The 24,566-nt window shown below is 33.5% G+C and overlaps 2 protein-coding genes across 6 annotated transcripts; both read right to left on the bottom strand.

Moving 5' to 3' along the window:
* Positions 1-817: 817 nt before the first annotated feature.
* LOC115962885 (protein FAR1-RELATED SEQUENCE 5-like) lies at positions 818-5,095 on the bottom strand. Of its 3 annotated transcripts, none has more exons than XM_031081763.1 (3): positions 4,964-5,095; positions 3,001-3,437; positions 818-1,320 (listed from the first exon to the last, which is right to left on the bottom strand). In XM_031081763.1, coding segments are annotated over exons 1-3 (642 nt in total). In that variant the 5' UTR covers positions 4,965-5,095; the 3' UTR covers positions 818-1,116. The 3 variants fall into 3 exon arrangements, with proteins under 3 accessions (XP_030937623.1, XP_030937624.1, XP_030937625.1); XM_031081764.1 differs by having other exon boundaries at positions 4,968-5,095; XM_031081765.1 differs by lacking the exon at positions 4,964-5,095 and adding an exon at positions 4,448-4,775.
* An 11,015-nt stretch (positions 5,096-16,110) lies between these two features.
* Positions 16,111-23,260, bottom strand: LOC115965914 (protein FAR1-RELATED SEQUENCE 5-like). Of its 3 annotated transcripts, none has more exons than XM_031085224.1 (5): positions 23,201-23,260; positions 21,632-22,670; positions 20,429-20,826; positions 18,004-18,221; positions 16,111-16,482 (listed from the first exon to the last, which is right to left on the bottom strand). In XM_031085224.1, exons 2-4 carry the CDS (start codon positions 22,173-22,175, stop codon positions 18,018-18,020), a joined length of 1,146 nt encoding a protein of 381 aa, XP_030941084.1. In that variant the 5' UTR covers positions 22,176-22,670; positions 23,201-23,260; the 3' UTR covers positions 16,111-16,482; positions 18,004-18,017. The 3 variants fall into 3 exon arrangements, with proteins under 3 accessions (XP_030941084.1, XP_030941085.1, XP_030941083.1); XM_031085225.1 differs by lacking the exon at positions 23,201-23,260 and having other exon boundaries at positions 21,632-21,788; positions 21,903-23,186; XM_031085223.1 differs by lacking the exon at positions 23,201-23,260 and having other exon boundaries at positions 21,632-23,187.
* Between the last annotated feature and the right edge of the window lie 1,306 nt (positions 23,261-24,566).

Genomic DNA, 24,566 nt, shown 5'->3' with positions numbered 1-24,566 from the left:
GTGGGTGACAAAGGAATTTTTTTTTTTTTTTTGGGTGAAAATGATCCTCCATCGCTCATAGTTAACAATTTCAACAAATTGTGACAAAAGTTATGACAAATTATATGATCTTAGAATAACTAATTATTAAAATATTTTATTTTTTGGAGTTAGTCAAGGGTTTTTTTCTTGGTAGCTTATACTTTATATATATATATATATATATATATATATGTTTGAATATACTGTATCTATTTGATAATGATTATTTTTATCATTAAGTTTAGTGGTGGAGACAAGATTCCCCCTTTTTGACTAGAATAAATTTCTTCTGTTGAATTGATTTAACTGAATCCCACTTCATAGCATATACTTGATGTTTAGAATGATGACAATCAATATCTTATAATATTGCTTTCAAAAGAATAATTCAAGAATGCTCACTGAACCTCACTTGCAAAGTTACATGTTGGTTGAGCCTCAAGTTGATAATATCCCACTTGCATCTCTCACGCTTATCTCTGGGTATATTTACAATTGGTACATTCATTGAGACATCTCTCTCTCTCTCTCGCTCTCGCTCTCTCTTTGTGGATATAGCCTTTTCTCCTCATTGCCATGAGCAAATGTTACTGTGCATTTTGCCTACCCCTAGCCCAAGATGATCCTCCTAGTAAGAATGCTGCTTTTTGGTTATGAGCATTGCCAACAAGTACCTCATCCCAGTGGCTTATTATGTTATTCATCATTTATGCAGGAACATATCGCGACTACTTTGTCATGAAGAAGCCTTTGGTGTAGCTGTACACCAACAAAAATGTAATAATTCGGTTCGAAATAGTGTAAATAAGTAGTACTTAATTGATCTGTATTTAGAGATTGAAATGTAAAGGTAAAAACAAAATACAAAAATGCATCTTCTAAAAACTATTGTAGAAGCCTACAAATTATCTACATACACTAGAGCACAGAAGCGCAGTCATAGCAAATCAGTGGTTAACGTGCTGCAATGAAGTCGGTTATACAGTTGTAAGAAGTTAGTTGATTCTTGCCTCTATTAACAACAGCAAGTTTTTGTTCTTTTTGCAATAATATGAACAGATTATATATAGAGGTTTTATAATAAAATGTCAGATCCTAAGAGTATTGACTAGGCTTTTGGTCTTCAGATTCAACTTCCCTGATCCTGTGAACTACATCTTCAACCGTTCTTGATAGGCATTCAGTGTGTTCTTCAACATATGTCATAAATGTACGCAGCTGTTCTCGACAGGATGCCAAATGCTGATTTGCACGATGCAGCTCAGAAGATAGCTCTCGAATTCTCCTATCTTTCTCATCCTATGACGTGACATTTTTTTTTGTTAGTATCCTATGACATGACATCAAAATTCATATACCATTTGGATCATTCAAAACCAAGATAGTAGATGAATGCCAAGAATTGGCCTCCAGAACATTTAACCCAGTATCTAATGAATCATATGCATTATAAGACAACACAGAAACATCAATCAAAAAGCTCAAACAGTGCTGTGCTGGCTATATACTTTCTTATTAAGAGTCACATCCAAAATCAGACCAAATATTGTTCTTACCATTTCTACTGCAAAGTTATACTCTATGACAAAAGATTGATGAAAGAAAGAAATGTTTCATATATAAGTTAAATCAATTAAGATCTAAAGTCAAGCAAGTACAAATAAGGAAATGAGCAGAAGAATTAGATGCAATCACCAAGACACAGGACAAGTAAAAATATAGAGCAGAAAGTAAAAGCACAATCAACAATATCTATTGTCTGGTTTATAATCAAAGCTTAATTTTACAAAGCACCTCTCTCAGCTGCAAATTCAGGTTCCTTTTTAATTGCCTGGCAAAGAAACAAGACCCTAAAGCATCTTAAGGACATGCAAGAGACTGTGGCAGCTGATTTTATTTTCTTTATTTTTTTATTGAAGCCAATTGAAGTTGATTTTATTATGCTAACTTCAACTAATGACCTCTAATCCAATTTTAAAACCACTTCAGATAAAATATTATCCAAATTAAAAATTCTCTCATTTTTTGAGTTTGGAACATCTCGTCCCTCCACAATGATCCAAACAAATTTCTCATCAAAATAATGTTAATTTCATTGCAACAAAAAGGAACGAAAACTAAAACTTATGCAATTGCTAAAACAGACACAACTCATGATGGGCTAAAAGAACACACTAGAAGGATCAGGAAAATTGAGATTGCTTCCAATTATTCAGTGAAGGAAGTATTAAAGACAGAGTAGTGAAATGCCAACAGATTTTACATCATTCTAGCCAATGATTTCAATATTGACCAAGATGTAACACAATGGACAAATACCAAATAGGTTACCTTATAAAATCTTTTCTTTCTTCCTTTTTTATTTATTAATATTATTTTATTTTATTTTATTTAAATTTTAAATAGGATTTTCCATCAAATAATGTACCTTTATTTTACATCATATTGCACTTAAAACTTGAATTAAACAAATTGGAGCCATTGAACTGCCATATTCTGTACACACAATCATAAGGGAATGTTTCACCACAAAACACAAGAAGACCAAAGACCAAATATTGTTCTTTCCATTCTTCATTGAAAATCAAAAGAGGTTAAAGGAGTAAAAAGCTAGCATCCCTAACAACTATTACTTTTAAAGATCCCAAAAACTTTTTATGAAGTTAGGCTCAATGAAAAACTATCAAAACTAACATGCAATTATAACCTATGGTCCAACGCCCTAGTTTCTTTTCCTTCATTTCTTTCCCAATACTGGGATGCTTACAAATGAATATAGTTAAAAAAATTTGCATTGTTCAGACAACAAACAAAAATCCCAAAAGATCTTTCTGTTAAATTTTGTGGGTTACTGTCTTCAAGTTGAAAGATCATAGCAATACACACACACACACACACTTAAAAAATGAGACGAGGAATGAGAGAGCATGCAAATAAAAGGCTAAAAGCAATTATATAACCAACTTTAAGGAAACTTACTGGAGTTGGTCGACTCTTTTCTGAGGAAATAACTAGAGCATGATTATGATCCCTCACAAATTTTGTGACAACCCATCTCCCAGGCTTCTCCCTCTTCACCAAAAACATTGCCATGCAACCTTCCCTTTTGCTCTCTCGCTTTCTAATTCGGACCTGCCCTCTCTTTTGACTGTTGATATTAAATCCCTCTTTATTACATGCAAGGCGTCGAGAGATGATAGATCCATCACGCTCTGACTTTCGGGATGATACAATTCGTGTTAAAAATCCTAGCCGCTTAGCATATTCATCATAAAATGCTTTGGCAGCTTCTTCAGATTCAAACAGCATACCCTCATATGGTTCTTGATTAGCATCAACTTCATATATACCTGATTCACCTCCTATAGAACTGTCTGCTATTACATTTTTGTCTTCTGCATGGGGCTCTGTATCCACTGCAAGACAATAGGATAAGTTTGTCATTTGCTGAACATCCAAAGGCAGAAGTAGTTATAGTTGAGGCATCTAGACAGACCCAGAAGGCAATTGGCCTTTGATTAGACACACACATACATATTTACATAAATACATACATTATTTGTACATGTTTCAATGGTACTTGACATAACACTGAGCAGTGAGCACTAATATCCTACTAACATGTAGGATATTGTTGTTCCCATTTCAACTGAGTCTAATAGGCATTAGCAGTTCACACATAATGCAGCATACAGCCAAACGGTTTTCATTATTATTATTATTATTATTATTCGACTGGTGATTACACACAAACCAGTGGATTTTGAACCCACAACCTCGCACTCCACCTTACTTCTACAAAGTAATTATTAGGCACTTCCAAAGTAGGGTGACATGGTGCTCCTTCCTCTCAAATTGATGCTAGGACTTACTTTGAATGTGAGAGGAGAAAGGACCGCACCACTGAATTTTGGGAATTCCTAATAATTTTCCATTTTTACAAGGGGAGGAGCTACTAATTGAGCTAGAGCTCTCATTCACACTAGTTTTTAAAATTTAAAATTGCATTTTCCAAGTGAGCAACTCTGCAAGTAGCTGCCTGTGAGCACAAGTATTCAGGCAAGAAGAAGTGTACTTTACCCTAAATAAAAGGATCCCAAAAAATGTTTAGCTAATCAAACATTCAGTATAGACCTAGAATAGATATTACATTACTCAGTCAAGATGAACCAACCAACATATACAATGGTACATGTCCAGTCCTAATAAATTAGAAAAATCTATCAAAAAGTAACAAATTTGCAATAATTTCAACATCAAATTCCCATTTGGACACCAAGAGAGAAAAGAAAAGGGGAAAGAAAAATAAAACCTTTCCCTTTCCCACTGTCTCTCAATGCCAAGAAACAGGATAAAAATCTAACAGAACTAAGCCTCAAACAACCATATTTGACTGAATTCAGTTGGCTTTTATGTTCCAACATACCAAATTACCAATACAAATCCAAACTTTGACACCTTCAACGTTTCCTCAATTTTTTCTTTGTGACCAAACAGGGCCTTATTTTACATTCCACTGTTATTTGTCAAATCTTATTACATTTATATCAACTGGGTCACCTAAAAATCGCTTTAACCAGAAGAAAACAAATCCCAAGCTTCAAAAGCTCACTTCTTTTTCTCTTCCTCACCTTTCTCAGAAACCAAACAGAGGGGGTTGAGGAAATAGAACAACAAAACAAACAACCAAAACCAAGACATAAAGTTAAAAACTTACTTAACCAAAAAAAAAGTAAAAACTTTACTCAATTGGGAATGTAATTGAAACAAAGAAATAATGAACAATTTTGGATTTTTAAATAAGGAATTAGTTATTTGAATGAAGGAAAAACAATGGAAACTAAATAGTTTATGTGTAGAAATCATATATAGAAAGGAAGAAAAAAAAAATCATGAAGGGAAAGAAGAATATTGTGATAAGAAAATAAAGAAAGAAAAGTACTAGCTTGAAGTTTTAGGCTTGACGTCACTTTAGCTTCTCCACCTCCTCGACCAAACTCCTAGGAGTCCTAGTTAGTACTTCGTAGAGAGACAGTTTTCAGTTGCTCTGGTTAAGGAAGTAACAAACACTTTATTATTATTATTACTTTTTTTTTTATTCAAAAAAGTAAGGGAGACAAGACAAGTGGTTGAAGTTGAACGATATACATTTGCCTATAAAAAGGAATATTTATCGTTGTTGCGGTCCGTATGTAAGCTATAAATAATATTATTAAATTAAATATTTAACATTGTTTGTTTAATTTTATGGTAAAATATAGTTGACATTTAGACAGGTTTGAGCTTCTAAAAAATAATCGATTTAGTTTCTCAAAAAGAAAAAAAAAAAATCGATTTAGTCCCTAATAACGGTGAGAAAAAAGAGAAAGTGATTAATAGTTTCGGGACGAATTTTTTTTCTAAATAACAATAAATATTAAAAAATTTAATTAGTTGTTACGTTTAAAAATAATGTTAAAAACTAGTATCTCAAGTGTCTAAAACTCGAGTTCTAAGATAAAACTCGAGTTTTTAAATCTCGATTTGTAAGATGATCGAATTTAAAGTGAGAAAAAATCAACGTGAAAATTGAGTTTTAAAAACTCGATATCCATAAATTGCATAAAAACGCCGCTATAGAGCTTTAAAACATCACTATAGGGCTCCCTAAACCTGGTACTTATAAAAAAAAAATTTATAGGAAAATGCCGCTATAGGGTTTTAAAACGTCACTGTAAGGCTTAAAAACGCCACTATAGGTGAAATTTTTTTTGCATGAAACTCAAGTATTAAAGACTCGAGATCTATGTGCCATTTTCACACTCGCAAGGCGAGTCTTTCGGACTCGAGTTCTAATATGGATCTCGAGTTTCTAAAACTCGAGATGTTACTTTTCTTAAATCTTTCAAACCGTTCCTAACTTACTATTTTGAATCACTATTCACATCTATTCTGCACAAAACCTCGTTTCGGGACCTAATTGGGTTTAGATGTAAATACACTTTTAGTTCCCTTATATTTTGACCCTATTTCTATTCTGGTGTATACATTTTCATTTCACCAATTTTAGTTCCTAAACCAATTAACACGTGTTATTTTCGTCCTTTCCGTTAGTCAATAGACGGAAAATCTGAGGTGGCTAAAGGAGGCATTAAAATACTATTAAAAATCAACTGTGACACTCATCACCCATGCCACATGGGTTTCCTGCCCCTTTATTTCACACGTGACCATCACTACTGCATAAAATTCCCCAAATCAATACCAAAAACCCTAAATTCCCAAAATTCAAGCTTGGACCTCCACCCACATAACTAAGCCTCATCTCCCCAAACCACGATCAAAAAAATCTTCGAAGCCTCAGGCCAGAATGGAAGCAAGCTCTTTAACAAGTTCCAGTGTGAGAAGGAGAGCACCAATGAGGTGCTACTGTAATAAAAAACCTATCCTAGTTGTGTCGTGGATAGCAAACAATCTTGGCAGAAGGTTCTATGGTTGTCCAAACTATGTCAATTTTAATAAATTGTTTGAGTGGGTTTTAGTACATTAATTACAGTATGTTGTTTCAATTTGTTATTGCAATAGTTTCTGGATTTTCATTTTTCAGAGCATTATTTGCATTTCAAGTGAGGCAAAAGTGTAGGTTCTTTCAATGGCATGATGATTAGATATGTGATCGTGGTAAGGTGCTTATCCCACAGTAAAGGCAAATGATCATCACACTTGAGGCTAAGGTAGCAGATTGCAAGAAGAGAGAGAAGTTTTTAATTGTGGCTATGGCATTGTTAGTGGTGATATGTGTAGTTTTGTGTTTGATTAGATAGGGGGTGGAAATAACTTGTATGGTTGGTAGTGTATGTAGGGTTGCAGTGTTAATTTATATAGGACTAGCAGTGTGCTCAATTTTTGTAGGATTATTTATTAGCAATGACATACCTGCTGCTTATTTTGTACTATTTCTGTTGTGAAATAAATGAATACCTTTCTCCTTAAATGTGTGGATGTGTGGATGTGTGGTCTGGTAGTGTGATAGTGTAATGGTTTCATAATCACTTTTCTATATATTGGAAATTTGAAATAACAGGATGTTGTGTGTTGTTGCTGCTGTGCTACTTGTTATGGCATTATTTGGGGCATCAATTGTGTTATAAATAAGTACAACAACATCCAAGAATATGAGAATTGAATATTTAATTGAACTATGAATGAAGAAACAAAAAGCTGTAGAGAATTGTCCTTGTTGAACCATGTAACATAGTTCCAAGTCGAAGCAACGAAGAGAATTGGTATTAACAGATAACATATTCCAAGTCAAGCAGGTAGCATATTTCCAAGTCAGGCACTAGAATACACATATAAAACAAGATAGAAGGAAATAACAAACTTAACATCTTAATTAACATACTGCCAATCTTAACTCAAACATCTTCATAGTTATCATTACCAAAGCAAGACAAAAGAAGTATGTTTAAATCAACAAAAGGGCATTGTTCAATTGTCAATCTTAACCCAAACAACAAGGCATTTTTTAACTACAACAGTGACAGGCTTGGCTATAATTATACAAAACACAAGTCATTCATCAAAAAATAGAAAACAGCAAGTTATTCATTTCTTTGGACCATGCATTGATGACTAACTCCTAGCAAACTTGATAGCCCCCATGTATCCAGATGCATTCTTGGAAGCATTCAGGGTCTCTGATATGACCATCCTTTTCCTCCTCAGTCTTGGAGTTGGACTGCTGCGTAAGTTGGGTGGTGCAATTGGATTGGAGTTGAACTGATTAGCATAAGCTTGAAAGAATGAGCTTCTACCAGCCTGAACTGGATTGGATGATCCTATAGGGGCCTGAAGTGGTGCACTTGGGCTAGATTGGCTCATTCTAGTTTGGTGTGCACTTGGAGTAGAGCTGTGCATGCTAGACTGAGGTGGTGGAAAGGTGTGGCAGAGCTGTGCATGGTGTACTAGTATGGTGCACTTAAGTTGGATGAGCTGTGTATGTTGGTCTAGTATGGTGCAAATGGCCTAGAAGAGCTTGTCCATGATTGAAGTGGTGCACTAGGAGTGAAGTTGCGCATGGTGTACTGGTGTGGTGCAATTGGATTGGATGAACTGTGCATGCTGGTCTGGTATGGTGCAAATGGTCTGGAAGAGTTTGTCCATGGCTGAGATGGTGCACTTGGATTGCAGTTGTGCATGCTAGACTGGAATGATGCAAATGGTGTGGCTGAGCTTGTCTTGTTGGTAGATTGATGTTGGAAGAGTTTCTGGATTTGCTGGTCTACAAATAAGAAATCCACATTTCTTAAAATGTAATACGTAAAAGCATCTACTTGATAGATATGTTAGAATGTTACCTTATTAGCTTCACTGGTTTTGTTTGTGATGCCTTGTAGTGAAGAGTTTTCTTCAATCTCACCCTTGCAACTTCTTTTATTGTATCCTAATTTACCACAGGCTTTACACTAACTAGCCGCGAACCCACGCATTGTGCGTGATAATTATTTTTATGGTGGTTTTATTAAAAAAAATTACAATTTAAACTAATCTAATAATGAGTAATGTATTTCGTAATTATATTTTTATTTATTATAGGAACAATCATAAATGTAATATAGGAACAATCCAAAACACCAAAAAAATGTAAACTAAAAAAAATTAATAAAACTTAACAATGATTAATTGAACCAATACTAGGATAAATTTTTGTTTTTGATAATCTATTAAGGTTATTTTCTTTGTAGAAATTATAATTTCGGCCGCCCAAAACATATTATCAAATAAACCAGTATTAGCAAAATCTAAGAATTAAATTTCTATACATGCATTGTTATAAAATAATAAAAATAAAAATAAAATTGGAAAAGTTAAAATTTGTTACCTATCTGATTATTTTCGTTTGGCTAACCTTTACTTTTCTTTAAATAATTGGTATTATAGAGTACTTCTAATACAACTATTAAGAGTATTTTTTCTACCACAAAGAATTAGAAAATAAACAAAAATTAGTAAAGTCTCATAGTTTAACATCTAAATTGAGCACTATAAAAAAATCATGCTATGTAATAAAATAAATACCAAATTATCCAAATTATGCTATGTAATAGAATAATATTATATTTATATATGCTATATTTAATTCTTTAGAATGCAATAGGATAACATTTAACAATCAAAGAGAATAAAAAAAAAAAAACAACAACAACAACAACAATTTAAAAAACAAAACTAAATCATAATTTAAAAAATAAAACTAAATCACATTAACCCAAAATAGAGTTTTAAAAAATATAAAAAAAAAATCAACCTAAAGTAGAGATGTAAGAAAAATAAAAAAATCCACCAAAAAATTTAGAGAGAGAGAGAGAGAGAAAGAGGGAACCTTTTTTTCTCGTGAGGGAAAACTATGCATAGAATAGAAGAGATAGTGACAAATTTATAGTAAGAGAGTGTGAATAAGAAGAGACAAAAATAAAGGAAGATGAAGGGAAAGAAGAAGAATTATATTAATGTAGAGGGTAGTGGGGAGACGAAAAGGTAAGGGAGAGAGAAATATTGAAGTAGTGGGGAGATGAAATGGTAAGGAAAAGAGAAAGGTTGGAGAAGTGTAAATATTAAAAAAATAAATGTTAAAAACAATTATAAGAAAATTGAAAAAAAAAAAAAAAAAAAAAAAAAAAAAAAACCTAAAGCTTGAAAGGCTTCAACATTTTTTTTTTTTTTTCTCCTTTAAGATGAAAAGGTTCACACAAAACCTTAAAACTGAACTGAAAAGGATTTGAGTTGGGCTTGATAGTAGAACTAAATAAATAAGAGGTGGACTGGATTAATTATACAGATTTATTATAGGGTGATAGTGGAAGTAAATAAATAAGTAAAAGGCTGCATTTATAAGGCTGAAAATTTTAAAAACCATTTTAAAATTGTAGAACAAATTATATTTAAAAAAGAAAAAGAAAAAAAGAATGACGTGGCAGCTGATGTGGCGCAAAGTGAGAGCAGCAGCAGCATTAAACGCTACGCTTTAACTTTTAGTAATATATAAATTGGAGATACCAGCTCTCCTACCTACTAGTTCATTAGCAGGCTCTCTTGCTCTCTTCTTCTTAGGCCTACTAGGTAGTTTTCTTTTGATAGGAGGCTGAACATGTTGGACACCACTAAGCCTCCACATATTCTGCCCATTAATAGGTGTAATTATTGGCTCATAATAGACCTTGTATGTGGAGACATGGAAACACTTGTGCACATACTACTCAGCATTTTGCCCGTTGAAGAATATGCAGGAAATTGCATGGGCACATAGTATGCCAGTTATATCCCACTTCCTGCAACTACAGTGTGTTTTGGCCAAGTCCATAGTGAAGTTTTGCAGTCCATTTTTAACCTCAAGCTGTGTATGACCTACCTAACAAGCAAGCAACCTACTGCATGGAATCTTTTCCTTATACAACCTCTTAAGCACTTTAGGGCATATCGCTAATTGCACTTTCATGATCATTTGTCTGTTCTCTTGAACCCTGGTTATAAGATATGACCTGATGGACTCCAACTGCAATCACACATAAACTGTTAATCAAACAATGTATCTAACTAATTGTTATTGAAAGCACAAGATTCATACTAGAGAAATTATAGGCTTAGATTTGAACTTCAGTATCCTGCTGTTAAAACTTTCACACATGTTGTTCAATATTGTATCAGTCAACCCATCCTTACTGAACATGCGTCTGGCCCATAAGGTGGTCAAATGAGCTTGTAGCCAACTGTATGCATTCTTATCAATTTCCTTCGGTTCATCTATCACCCTATCAAACTTAGCTTTATAAGTAGCTTTGGCTGCTTTCCAAAACAAGTCTCTAATCAGAACACTAGGATGGTTCTTCCTAAAATTGTTGTAGAGGTGTATGCAGTAGATCCTATGCTCATATTGTGGCCAATTGTCAATGAAAGTCTACACCAACCCTTGTCAGTATAATAAGAAAATATGTGATGTTAGTAACTCTATACATCTAATATGGTAATGCATATAGATTACAGTATGTGGTATTTGTAACACTATACTACAATATGGTAATAAAGCTACATACTTTCTGCTAGTCCGATATAAATATCCATCTTGTGTTCTGACCTATGCCTACAAGTAGCAAATTTATAAACCAAGTCTAGGAGTCTTTAGTTTCAGCCTTCACTACAGCATATGTAAGTAGAGAGTACTCTTCATTAGGATCTTTATCAACTGCTGTAATTAATTGCCACCTGACTTAGTCTTCAAATGGCAGGCATCCAAGCCAATGATTGATCTGCATCCAGCTAGAAACCCTTTCTTGCAACCCTCCAGGCATATGTACAACCTTTCAAAATAAGGACCCCTACAGACCAAGTTTATCTCAACAGCCAAATCACCTTCACTGAAGGTATGTACCTTTATAAGTATGCTACTGCCAACGCTAGCCCTCCTCAATTTCTCATAATACTCCCAAAGCTGATTGCACTGCTATGTGTAAGCCCCATCAACATATTTTTTTGCCTTCTCCCTAGCCTTATTAGCTTTTCCTACACTTATGTTTAGTGTAAAATTCTTATGTACAATATCTTGGATGTCTATTAGTTTTATGTTATGTTGTCTTTTCAGCTTCTTCATCAACTTCTTCCCAATGTATAAAGAAGTGTACCTTGGATTCTTATAACTGCTAGAGCATGTGTAATCCAAATTCAGTATTCTTAGTTGGTAGCTCTTCTCTCTTGGCACCTTTGTTAGATAGGTTACAAATTTGTAGTTTTCCTGGCAAATTGCTTTTTACCTTCTGCAAATCATTTTTTGCAAATCTAATCCCTTAGCCACCATGAACTGCATAATTAGTTATAACTTCTTTAGATTGTTTAGGTGTTGTGAACAACATATTTTTCTCAAATTTGATATGTTCGGCCTTAGTAACTGGCTTAAACACTAGGAAGGTCCTCTTTTGCTTAGGTTTCTGTCCTTTTTTGCTCAAGTTTTTGTCCCCTTCCCTTTCCCATGGGTGTTTTCAGTTCATCCACAGAGTTATCATTACTATCATCCCCAATATCATCACCAGATGATGATTCCTCAAGACTGTGCAATTTCTCACTCTTATAATCAGAGTTCATTACACCAACACCCATTTGTACTGGTTCAACAACATCCTTATCATCATTATTACCATTTCAACCACCACTACTGTCCTCAACAAACTCCCTCTCATCAGGATTCACAATATCTTCATCCTCTAGGCCATTTCCTCCATTATCACCTTCTCCACTGTCACTGTTATCAGCTACAACCTTGTCCTCAGATGGGTGTTAAGTCAAATATTCCTTACTTACTCTCCTATAATACACCTTTGCAGCATCAACCTCAACAACATCATCATCATCAACCTCCTCAATAATTGGTGTTTTACCTTCTCTCTTAGAGTAGGCTTGTTTAGCATCTAGTTCAATGGGATTCTCATTATCATTGTTATGATCTTTATCACTAATATACATATCATTACTACCATAAAAGCCATAAACTCCATCCTCATCATTGTCAGCATCTTCACTACCATCATCATTATTGCCATCATCATCATAATAACCTAAAAGGTTTTGCTCCACTGCCAATGGCTGCATATCTTCCCCAATATCCTCACCTTCATCCACTAGTATAGGATCATCCACTAGGTGCTTTACAAACACATGAATTTCTTCATGACCCATCACTAAATCTTCATGAACATGGCATCATGATCATCAACTATCAAATGGAAATTAGCTTTCTCTTGATCCTTACTAGGAATTTTATACCAAAGCCTGCTTATAAAGGTGTATCCAAAGTCCCAACATATACCCTCAATCTCTATCTTGGACCTTCTATCAGGGTCATAATTTTCCATTACATCCACTTTACCTCCCATATATTTTGGAGGGTTATCAATAAAATACCCACCGTGATGCGTAGACAAACTAAATAGGTCATCCATGTTGCATGCAAAACACATATAACTTATTTAAATAATACTGGCTACATTCCAAAACAATACTCATTAGTTAACAAAATAGCACACATTATATAACATTATTTAACAAATCAGCACTCATCATTCCACAGTCCATCTCAACTGTTTTGAATTATAAAAATATTAGAAATGCACATTATCTTCAACAGGGGAATAGATAGACCACATTGGAAAGCACAAACAAACACATATTAAACAACAATGTCATAAAAAACAGACATATTCATAGTAATCCACATATGCATAGTAATCCACAAACAAACACATGTTAACATTATATATCATAAACTCACTTTCATAATGACTCAACATTTTGGCCCATTGATTCAGTATCACCAATTCATCACCAATATGCTTTTCCCACACATATTTGATAGTATACATCAAACATAGAATCAGCCATTTTGAAATATAATAATGTTAGGCAAATATCACTATCTTCAATAGGGGAAAATAGGGACCACATTGAAAGCCACAAACAAACACATACTTAGACAGGGACCAATAAACAATCAAAAACACTAAACAAAATAAAGTCAAAAACCAAACAATCAATATACAAAGCAACATTGTGGCCCCTATGCATAATATAAAGCTATATATAAGGACATAGACAAATAGAGAGCTAATACCTGTGTGTTTGGTTTTAGTTCACAGAGATAGAGGTCTCACTGCTTTTCTTTTCTCTACTATTTCAAGAAAAATGGGGTTGGGTTTCACTTTAGGAATCTCTGTGTGTTTGGCAATTAGATTGGAGTTGGGTTTGGCTTTAGAAACTGGGATGGATTCACCACAAGAAAATCTTAGATGGGTTTGTTTATTTGCATATGGTGGGGATGGGTATGGGTATTTGCATTTCTAGGTTATAGGAGATGGTTGATGTTGTTTGCTATGGTGGTTTGAGAGAGATGGTAGTTTGATGGCTATCTCAGTTCGAGAGAGACGTGGTCTGATCGAGGGTTCACAGAAAGAGAAGGTGGGCTAATTTGAGGGTTCACACGCACCATAGTTGGTTGAAGTGATGGTTACGTGTGAAATAAAGGGGCGGGAAACCCATGTGGCATGGGTGATGAGAGCCACAAGGGATTTTTAATAATATTTAAATTCCTCCGTTAGCTATCTTAGATATTTTCGTCTGTTGATTGATAGTAAGGACCAAAATAACACGAGTTAATTGGTTTAGGAACTAAAAGTGGTGAAATGAAAATGTAAGCACCAAAATAGAAATAAAGTCAAAATGTAGGAACTAAAAGTACATTTGCGCCTTGGGTTTAAAGACAAAGTTGATTAGTTTTGAAAATTTTTGAAACTAATTGTCATTAACCCAAACTTTAAGAGTATCAATTATATTTTACCCTTTTTTTCTCAATACGAGTAGAGTTTATATGTTCAAATTTATTAGTTTATTTGATTGTCAAAAAAACTCAAATTTGTTGATGAGCTGGTTGATAAATATATTTTATTCCATAGCTAGTAAACACCACCATTAAAATTTTCTATCTCTTCACAAATCTATTTTTATAATTAATAAATAAATTACAATTGAAATTGTATTATTTGAATTACTTAAATATAATAGCTTTTTTTTTACGAACCTATAAAATTAGATTTATTAACCTTGTAATTTGAAGAAAAAAAATTTAATACAAAATAAACTATTAATATGATTAATAAATTACCAATACTAATTTGATATCTTAGGAACTTATTTATAAATTTACACAATCCAATATTGAATATTATATATATTTAGATCCAATTTCATACTCACGATATTATATCTAAGTAATATTATATATATTTAGATTCAATTTTATACACACAAGTTTCTTCATGAATACATTATAATATTTGAGTGTAGCTCACTTACTAATTGAGCCTAAACTTGAGCTTGAGCTTGACTCCTCTACTAAATAAACAGCCATAAACAAACAGCCATGAATAAACATTTTTTCCAAGCCTAATTCTAATGGTTCATAAATGGTTTGGTTCATTTATCACCATATCCTTATAGGATCATGGGATAATTATTTTCTTTTTTTTTTTGAAAAATAAACTAAATAAAAGTATACTTATATTTTGGATAAGTGTAAAACTTAAATACATTTCTTTTCTATTTTTGATAAAAATAAAAGAATAAATTTCTGTAATGCAATCATATTGAATTTAATTATCCTTAGAAAAAATTATTTTTGCTTTATTGATTAATATAATTATGTGTTTGAATTAAACTGGGAAATCTAATGTAATATACCTAAAGATCTATACCTAGGATTTATGTCAATGGGAGGGGGCCAAACTTGTTAAAAAATTACATGCAGCAAGTCTCACTACAAGCTTTGATTCAATCTTTATTTGGATGACATGCGGCAAATCTTCATCCAAATAAAGAAATAAATAAGATCTCCCGGTGATGACATGCGGCAAATCTGATTTATTTCTTTATTTGGATTTCAATCTTTATCTAAAAGGTGTATGTCATCTAAAAAATCATCTAAACTCTAAAAATTAAAAAAATTAAAGAAAAAGAAAGAGTAATGTCAATCTTTGTAACAATCTAACTCTTCTTTTCCTATCTTTCTCTTCCCTCTACAATATCACTACCATCACCTGAGCATGGGAGAAGGTGACCCACAACCAGTCTCACTCCAACCTTTGATTTAATTCAAGAAATTAAAGTTTGGCTTAATTCCAGTACCTTTTTAATTGGAATCTTTTTTTGTTTTAATGAGAAATTATCACGTCACCCGCTAACTAAATAAAAGGTGAAGATTAAAACTCACTACTACTTGTTATTGTATATTTAAAATAAAAGGATACCTCCAGTTAAAAAAGTACTAGAGGTAAACTAAACCTAAGAAATTAACAATTAATCCTAAATTAAAGTTCAGATAATTGGATTATCTTTGTATGTTGATCATCATTATTGATTGATATCAGGGTCCTAAATGAAAAGGCAAAAATCAGATAGAAAAAGTCAATGAGCCTCTCCCTCAGTCCCTCTTATCACCAAGTTGAATTCTGAGATAACTGATAATGCAATCCACCACTTAACAAAGCACTAGTGAACCAAACAGAGAATAACTTTAACCATAAAAGCAGCAAAGTCAAAAGAGATATATTCTTTTCCAACCACGACTACCATATCCTGTCAGGGTCTTTCATTTCTATCACCAAACATTTATACATGTATATTATTCTAATGATCAATTCCACTTCTACATGTTAACAAGATTGACGAAATTTGCCGCTGTATAGGTCTCTTTACAAATACGCCTATGCATAACTACAAAGGCTTACAATTAGCTACATTTTCCTACTTGAAAATAAACAATCTAGAAACACCACTGTGAGCTCTTATGTCAACAAAAATTCTGCCACTATCTGTATAGGAGCCCTGTAGATGCTTGCTTAGTACATAGATACAATTAGCTATGCAGCTCTATGTTGGTGACTCCTGCACATCCATATGACAAGAGTTAGAAATTTGATCAGACAGAGAAATGAAGACGCATGATGACTGACTCAAGGTCACTTTCATGACACTAAGGTCAAGATGGTCTACTCATCCCAGTCCTAAAAAGGAACAGATAAGTTGTGTGGCACACAGAAGACCAATTGCCAAGTTTTTTCAGTGAAAGTAGGAAAAAATAACCAAAAGAGCAAAGGAGAAAAAAGGGAAAGAAATAACAAAGTGAAGCAAACTAATAAGCCAAATCCTTTTCCATTACCTAAAATAAATGAAGACAATTTATTCCCAACTCTTTGAGAGAAGTCAACTAAACATTTAGGAAAAAAAATACATCTTAACTGCAAATATCACATAAGCTAGATCATTTTCTAGGGAAAATTACACTTTATCCCCCTTAAATTATAGCCCTTTTACACTTACCCCTTAAATTATGAGAATGCACACTTTATCCTCCTAAACTATTACTTGCGGAACACTTTACATACCATCCCATGGGTAAATAGTTTAGAGAAGTAAGTGTGCATTCTTATAGTTTATGGGGGGTAAAATGTAAACTACTTCATTTTCTAATTACACGCCAGGTGATATATAATGGTAATATTTCATGGACAATGTATGGCTCAGACCAAGCCCCTTCTAAAATGCAGAAGAAAAAAAATCCCTCTATCTCCCTTTAAATTTAGCAATTTATTTGGTCAAATTCCATCATATGAAAGGAACCATGATAGGAAAAAGCGGCCATCATTGTGAACGAAGGTGATTGAATGATGCAGTGATATTTCAAATGTTAGTCATTCAATTTCCCAAGGATATTCACATGCACCCAGTTTTGTATTCAATCAGGCCTTAATCCAAATTAGATTGGAGTTGACATTATGGATTCTCAATAACCAAACAGCCATTCTTTTCATCATTTTATCCTATCCAAAATCATACTCTTTCACCTCCCTACCTAACATATCATTCTTCATTACTTCTGCCCATGTTATTTCATGCATCTCTCTACTACTTTTAACTCCATCAACTTGAATTAAATTTTGCTCTTCTACCAATTTATTAGTTTGGTCTGCAATGTACATGCTCAAACCATCTTAAACAGCTCTTCCTTCCCTCAGTAGAAGTCATCCCTACCTTTATAGAAATGATTCCTTGGCTTATCCTTCCTACTGTTTCACACATCCATCTGGATTTTCTCAAGCTACGCTCATTTTATGAAACTTCTAAGTAGTTCAACATTTTCAACTACAGAGCATAACGGACGAAATTTCACCTGTGGTAGTGCTTTGTGTCCTATATTTTCTACACATCCTGTCCCAAGACTGGAGGAAAGAAGGGAGTAGCGGTAGGTTGATGACCAACACAAAATCTAGTAACTCTTTATAAATGGATTCTTTAGCAATACATACACCCATTTTTATAATTTGGGAAAAATAATTAGCTTGATGCAAACCAAACTGAGGCCACATAAGTGAAAATACAACTAACAATCTGAGAGATGGTACTCACACTATATGCTGAAGTTATTTATGGTCAGAAACTTCTTTCCTTTTAGCTTCAAACTCCCTTAAATTGTCAAAAACTAATTCTACTTTTGTTCTTAGGTGCTCATTATGGTCTTCAACATCTTTCATTAGTTTAAGTAGCTGTTCTCGATATGCTGAACTTAATCGCTTCTTAACTCGCAGTTCTGCAGTTAATTCCTGAATTTTCCTGTCCTTCTCATCCTAGAAAATAGAAAACAATAATAAAAACATATTAGTGAGATGAAAATGTACAAGGAAAAAAAAGTACAGTACATATCATATTAACCATGCAAGTAGAAGATAATCTCCTAAATTAAATGAAAAATCACATCAAAGTCATTGGTTTTTTTTTTTTTTTTTTTTGATAAATACATCAGAGTCATTGGTTTTAAGCAAGGTTGATCATAGATACTTGAAATCTTTTGGGAAAAATAAATGCAAAGATAAGACGAAAGCAATGAGCTGGGTCTTTTGTGGAAGGGCCATGTATCTCTACAGAGTTTCAGTTGTGCATGTTTTCATTGATGTCAGCATGTATAATATTAAAAAAAAAAAAGTGAAACTTACCTATTTCATTACAGATACGGCTGAAAATTATTAATGAATATAATTAAGAACATAACAGTTTTCATTGACATCAGCATGTATCAGAAAAAAGGTCGCCATAGAAGATAAAGATGACCAAATGCGCCCAAATTGGACAGAAAATACATTCCTACATAATGAAAAGAATGTAAATGTAACAGATCCATAAGTGGTCAGGATAAGTATAGGTTAAATTAAATTAAATTTTGCATATCCCATTGCTGCATATAAAAGTATATCTTTCTAAAAAAAAAACATAAAAATTCAATTGTGAACACTTCAAATCAACCTCACATAGATGGTGCATTTGCCTTTTTTGTGTTGCTGAAAAGAAGGGGAGGAAGAAGAGAAAGGGAGAGGGGGAAGGGTGGGGAAGAGGGGAGGGGGGGGGGGGGGGTTGTTTGGTTGGAATAACCAAAAATGACAATTATTGATACCCATAAGGAAACCCTATTGAAGAACCATTGGATTATGAGATTTGCTTTACGGCAGTTACCATAGACATTCAAGGCTGCATGTTTCCTACATTCAATTTTTGACCGATAACACATAATAAAAGATGTTGTCAATCATAAAAGTCATACCTAACGCACAAAGCTCCCATTTTTTGTAGGGTCTGGGAGAGGTGGCTGGTAGGCTGCCTTAGACAACACCCCCCCACCGCCCCACCTCCCCCCCCTCTCCCACCCCTCTTTCGTTTTTTGCAGTTACACTCAAACCCGTGATGTGTCAATTTTGGTGGAAGGCACTTGTCATTGCACCGAGGTTTGACCTCTATTGCAAGTCATGATACAACTATGGGTTTCTAAAAATTTCGTAGGACACTTGGTGTTTACCAAGAAGGTGAAACTATTATATTCCCTTATGTAAAACAGTGGCAACAGCAGGCAACATCTTTTTGAGTCATATGACCTTAAAGGGCACTAGAAATCAAAGAAATAACTATGGAATAATAGTTCTCCTGAATAAAACTAAGGATTGCAACTTCTTTCATTTTAAGAAATCAGTCTCTAACAAAAACAGTACAAACCCCCAGTTAAGATCCCAAATTCTCTCTCATATACTATTGTTCCTATGATAAAAACATAATTCCCTGCTAGTCAATGATTTTTAATTATTATTCTTTAAGTTTTAGCCTCAGGGGAGGAGGATGGGAAGGGAATATTGAACCAATAACCTCCGCTTCATAAGTCATAATCACTAGCTAATTGTGCCACAAGTCTACAACTTGCGATTCATTTGTGGGTTAAAGATAAAGCCATAACATTTTCAAGAATGAAATTAATGACAAGAGTTTCCATGTCATGCTACAGATCAAAATTTATAACTTCGAATAACCTTTAAAAGGACTAACTTATCAAAAAAAAAAAAAAAGCATTAAAAGGACTAAATAATCATATGCTAAATACAATTTTGGAATTACCCAAGAAAAATTACAGGAGCAGGTTATTTATTTATAATTATTATAATTTAAGTTTGTTTTGGCCTCAGGGGAGGAGGAGGGGAAGGGGAGATTGAACCAATAACCTCCACTTCATAAGTCATAATCCCTAGCCAATTGTGTTACAAGTCTACAACTTGGGATTCACTTGCAGGTTAAAAGATAGAGCCATAACATTTTCAAGAATGAAATTAATTTCCATGTCATGTACGGATCACAATCAGATTTATAAGTTCAAATAAGCTTTACAAGGACTAAATAATCTTATGCTAAATAAAATTTCGGAATTATCCAAGAAAAATTACAGGAGCAATTTTTTCTGCCAAGTAATCCAATACAAAGGGTAAACAGGTGCAATTATTTTAAAGCAAGACAAGCTTACAATTATTCGACGACTCTTTTGCAATTGAACCACCAATGGATGATTGTGATCCCTCACAAATTTCCTAACCACCCATCTCCCTGACTTCTCTCTCTTCAACAGAATCATTGCTGTGCAAACCTCTCGCTGCCCATCTTGCTTTCGGTTAACAGAACCCCCTCTACATCCAAGTCCACGGGAGATGATTGACCTATCACGCTCAGACTTCCGGGATGATAATACACGTGTTAAAAATCCTTCTTGTTTGGCATACTTATTATAGAATGCTCTGGCAGCTTCTTCTGATTCAAAATCCATACCCACATATGGTTCTTGATTTGTGTCAACATCACATGTACTTTGTTCCCCTGCAGCAGAAGTTTCTAATCTCCCATTTCCATCATCCACTTCCATATCCACTGTTGCACCACAAAGCAGGTTAACACCATAAATTACGGCACCCACCAACCATGCCCTCAACCCTAACTAACTTTTCTACTTATGCAAAGAACCTATGACATACAAATATACAATAACTTGAGAAAATGATGAACCAGATCAAATGATGGAACCCATAAATCACAATTAATCTAGCAATAAGTTTCTAGAAATTGATCCAAAGAAAAAATTAATACACAGAGATGTATAGTCAATGCAGATATTGAATGTTTGTTAAGTCCAAAGTAGAATACATAGCTCAAGTGAGAAGAGGAAAAAGGTAAAGAAATTAGACATCCTTCACATTTTTGTTATGTAGTTCTACAATGGAAGTTCAACTGATCTTTGTCTAGAAAATGTAAAAACTTAAAATTAAGTTGAGTTTTATGTTTTATGTAGTTCTTTTCACCCTTTCTAGTTTGGAATTTTGGTCTGGCATGTTATGATCTTTTCAAATGCCATGATAAACAACAAACATATTATAGCATATCAATTTTATGCTCTCTCTTGAATGAAAAAATAATAATTCCTTTCACTTTTTTTTTTTTTGCTAAATGTTTTCCACAATAAACTACCAACCTTTTTTTGACGAATGAGAAAAATTTTATTTAACAAGATCCTCAGCACACAAGAAATGTAGTCTAAGAGAGCAACAAAATCAAGAAAAAGAACAGCTATCAATGAATGCAAGGAAAGTAAATAAGGAATGGGTTGGTAACACAGCAATCCACTAATACAAAGCCCTTAAAAAGAACAATTTCAACTACATCAAAGGTCTCTCAACACCTTCAAATCCTTTACGGTTATACTTCTTCCAAATCAACCACATCAGGCGCCAAGGTACCACACACCACACATCACCAAAACCCCTTCTAGTGAACCATCCCTTCCAGCAGGCCAACACATCAATGATCCTTGAGGCATAACCCATTGAAACTATACCCTGTAGAGATAGAAAACAAGGGACACAGCTCACTAGCATAATCACAGTGGATAACAAATGATAGACAGTCTCCCAAACCTTCTTACGCAAATAACACCACTCAATCACACAAACCTTATGATGGCAAAGATCATCAATCGTGAGGACCCTACCCATAACAGCAGTCCAAGTAAAAAAGGCAGTCTTGAGTGGAATTTTGACGCTCCATATACTCTTCCAGGGAAAAGTCTGGAAACCTCCATCAGTAAGAACTCTATAAAAAGACTTAACCTCAAATAAACTACTCTTAGTAGGCCGTTTATACAACTTATCTTCCACATTCCTCTTCATTCTTATTGAGTAGGGAAGTTCCATAAAAGTGAGCATCCCTTCCAATTTCCAAATCATATAAGAATCTCATAAAAGCAACATCCCAAACCACGGAACTATCTCTCCAACTCAAATAGTCCGCATTACTAATCCCCTTATCCTATGCAATGCTAAACAGAGTTGGGAAACACATCCTTCAGAACCCCATCCCAACACCACAATCAAGCCAAAAACGAGCATTGGCCAAAAAAGACACAAACCTAGCAAAATAATTCCAACCCGAACGAACATAAACAGACTCCATATCATCCTCGGACCAACTTTGAACACCCTTCCCCCCCAATCAATACCGTACTTACATGCCACTACTTTCCTCCAAAAAGCATCCCTCTATGTAACAAATCACCATAACCATTTACCTCATCAAGCTTAGTTAAAAGACAAAAATTGCCACACTCCCAAAACTCCTTGTTGGATTGGAGTAAAACCTATCCTCCAATAGTCCAATTCACAGGTAAGCCTACACCCTTTGCCTTTAGACAAATAAATTCTCCTCCAAACCTATTTTCACATCTGAAAATGGAACCAAACACATCCATTAAGGCCATGCATTTCGTTTCACTTTTGTTTACTGTCCCTTCATTTTCTTAACAATCAAATAGACCACTGACAAACTTCCAACTAAATTAGAAAAATTACTATAAAAAAATTCAAGACCGGCCTAAAAATTTCAAAAAAAATATATACAAAAAAAAAAAAAAAGCCTCATTAGATCCATATTCATAATTTGACAAAACCCATTTGTTTTCTGCTAACAAATTTCATTTTTCTGCCATTGTTGAATTTAGTACTTCTCAAATACTACCCAAAAAAAAGTGAGAAAAACCCTATTCATCATTTTGGCTAAGTACCCAAATCAGAATTACAAACCGCAGAGAAACACAGCCTATGAAGTGAGTTGTGATCAACGGCTAACATTAAATCTCAGAATTCTAAATCACTTAAATAAAATAAAAATAAACAGGAAGGAACAGTTTTGTAAATAGTAGAATTTTAAGAGAGTAAAAGATGTGTCTTAAAAGTAGTGGAGAAATTAGACTTACTGGAAATTTTGAGGTTTTTGCTTTGCTTTGTATATGTTTGGGTGTGAATGTGATTTGGCTTCAAAGAGGATCAACTTTTGCTTTCCAGTTAAAAAGACTGTAAAATAAATAAGGACTGCAACGCAGTTCCTCATGAATGCCACGTGGCCTTTTTTTTTTTTTTTCTTTTCAATTTTTTCATTTTCTTTTCTTCCAAAAAAATTCACACTTCACTTCAGCAGTAAAATTTTAGTTATAAAATTCATCTAAGAATAAAAAATAAAAAATAAAAAGGTTATAAAATTGTCGTTTTTGGCAGTAGCTTATTTTCAATAACGTATTTATATGGTGTTTAATAAAAGATATAATTTTTGGTAATATTAAATGTTTATTTAGAAATCTTCTTAAAAAAAAGTGTCTATTTGAAAATAACTTATTAAATTTTTTTTTGAAAATTTTTTATTGCAAGTAAGATAGATAAAAGCTTAAAACTAAATAAAATAAGTTGATTAATTTTTTTTTACAAAAAGTAGGATGAGAAAAAAAGTATCATGGGATCCTAATAAGTAATTTGAGAGAAATATTAATGTGAGATCAGCATTCAGTTAATTGTATTGACTTTTTGATAAAAAACATAACAGTGAAACCCATAAATAAAACCAGATGAAAAACAAGCTACCAAAAAAACAGCTCCTTTTCATAGGACCCACCGTGAAAAGAGAGGAAAAAAAAAAAAAAAAATACTAACATATTTTCTAATCTCAAATGCACACTAAAATATATGACTAAAGGCTAGTTTATTTTTTAAAAAAACTAAAAGTTAGAATATTTGCCAATTGAGACCAAAAAAAAAAAAAAAAATCTTTTAGCAAATAAGTAAAAGTTAAACGCCCTAAAAAAAAATAATCAATTTTTTAGTTTCTAATAAATTTAACATGATCACTATCAATTTCTATAAAATATAAAGTGATTGATTTTATCCCCTAACAAAAAAAATTATTTAAATTGATGGATTTTGGTTCATATAAAATGATGATGTGATTAAATCAAATAGAAGCTCTTACAATAATGCGATCAACCTTGCAAGTATCCTGGATGACTTTAGGGGCTTCATGCTTATTACAAAAACAATGACTTTTAAGCATAACGGCAAGCTTAGTAATAATGTGGGCTGCAGAATTTAGCTTTTTCCTTACGCTCAACTAAACTTAAAACTAGAGAAAAAAAAAGTCTTAAGTTCAAATGAATTATAAATAATAGTGCTAATGGACTAGTCAATTGACTCTCTCATTCCATTCATACCATCAACATAGACCTTAGCTTCACCTTCTATGACAACCTACGCTAGTTCTCCGCAACAGCAACTTGTAAGACCCATAGAAAGGCC

The sequence above is a fragment of the Quercus lobata genome, chromosome 10 (assembly GCF_001633185.2).
Source record: "Quercus lobata isolate SW786 chromosome 10, ValleyOak3.0 Primary Assembly, whole genome shotgun sequence".
NCBI lineage: Eukaryota > Viridiplantae > Streptophyta > Magnoliopsida > Fagales > Fagaceae > Quercus > Quercus lobata.
Note: the sequence above shows the minus strand (reverse complement) of the source record. Positions and strands in the feature narration are given on the sequence as shown.

What these genes read in the sequence shown, in the direction of transcription:
- LOC115962885 (XM_031081763.1), bottom strand. An exon ending in AAAAGAGTCGACCAACTCCA is followed by an intron (nt 1,321 to 3,000) that starts GTAAGTTTCCTT and finishes GTCACGTCATAG; the next exon opens with GATGAGAAAGATAGGAGAAT.
- LOC115965914 (XM_031085224.1), bottom strand. Translation starts at nt 22,175, where the DNA reads ATGATTTGGAAATTGGAAGGGATGCTCACTTTTATGGAACTTCCCTAC. An exon ending in TAACCGTAAAGGATTTGAAG is followed by an intron (nt 20,827 to 21,631) that starts GTGTTGAGAGAC and finishes GTGGTGCAACAG; the next exon opens with TGGATATGGAAGTGGATGAT. An exon ending in AAAAGAGTCGTCGAATAATT is followed by an intron (nt 18,222 to 20,428) that starts GTAAGCTTGTCT and finishes TCTATTTTCTAG; the next exon opens with GATGAGAAGGACAGGAAAAT.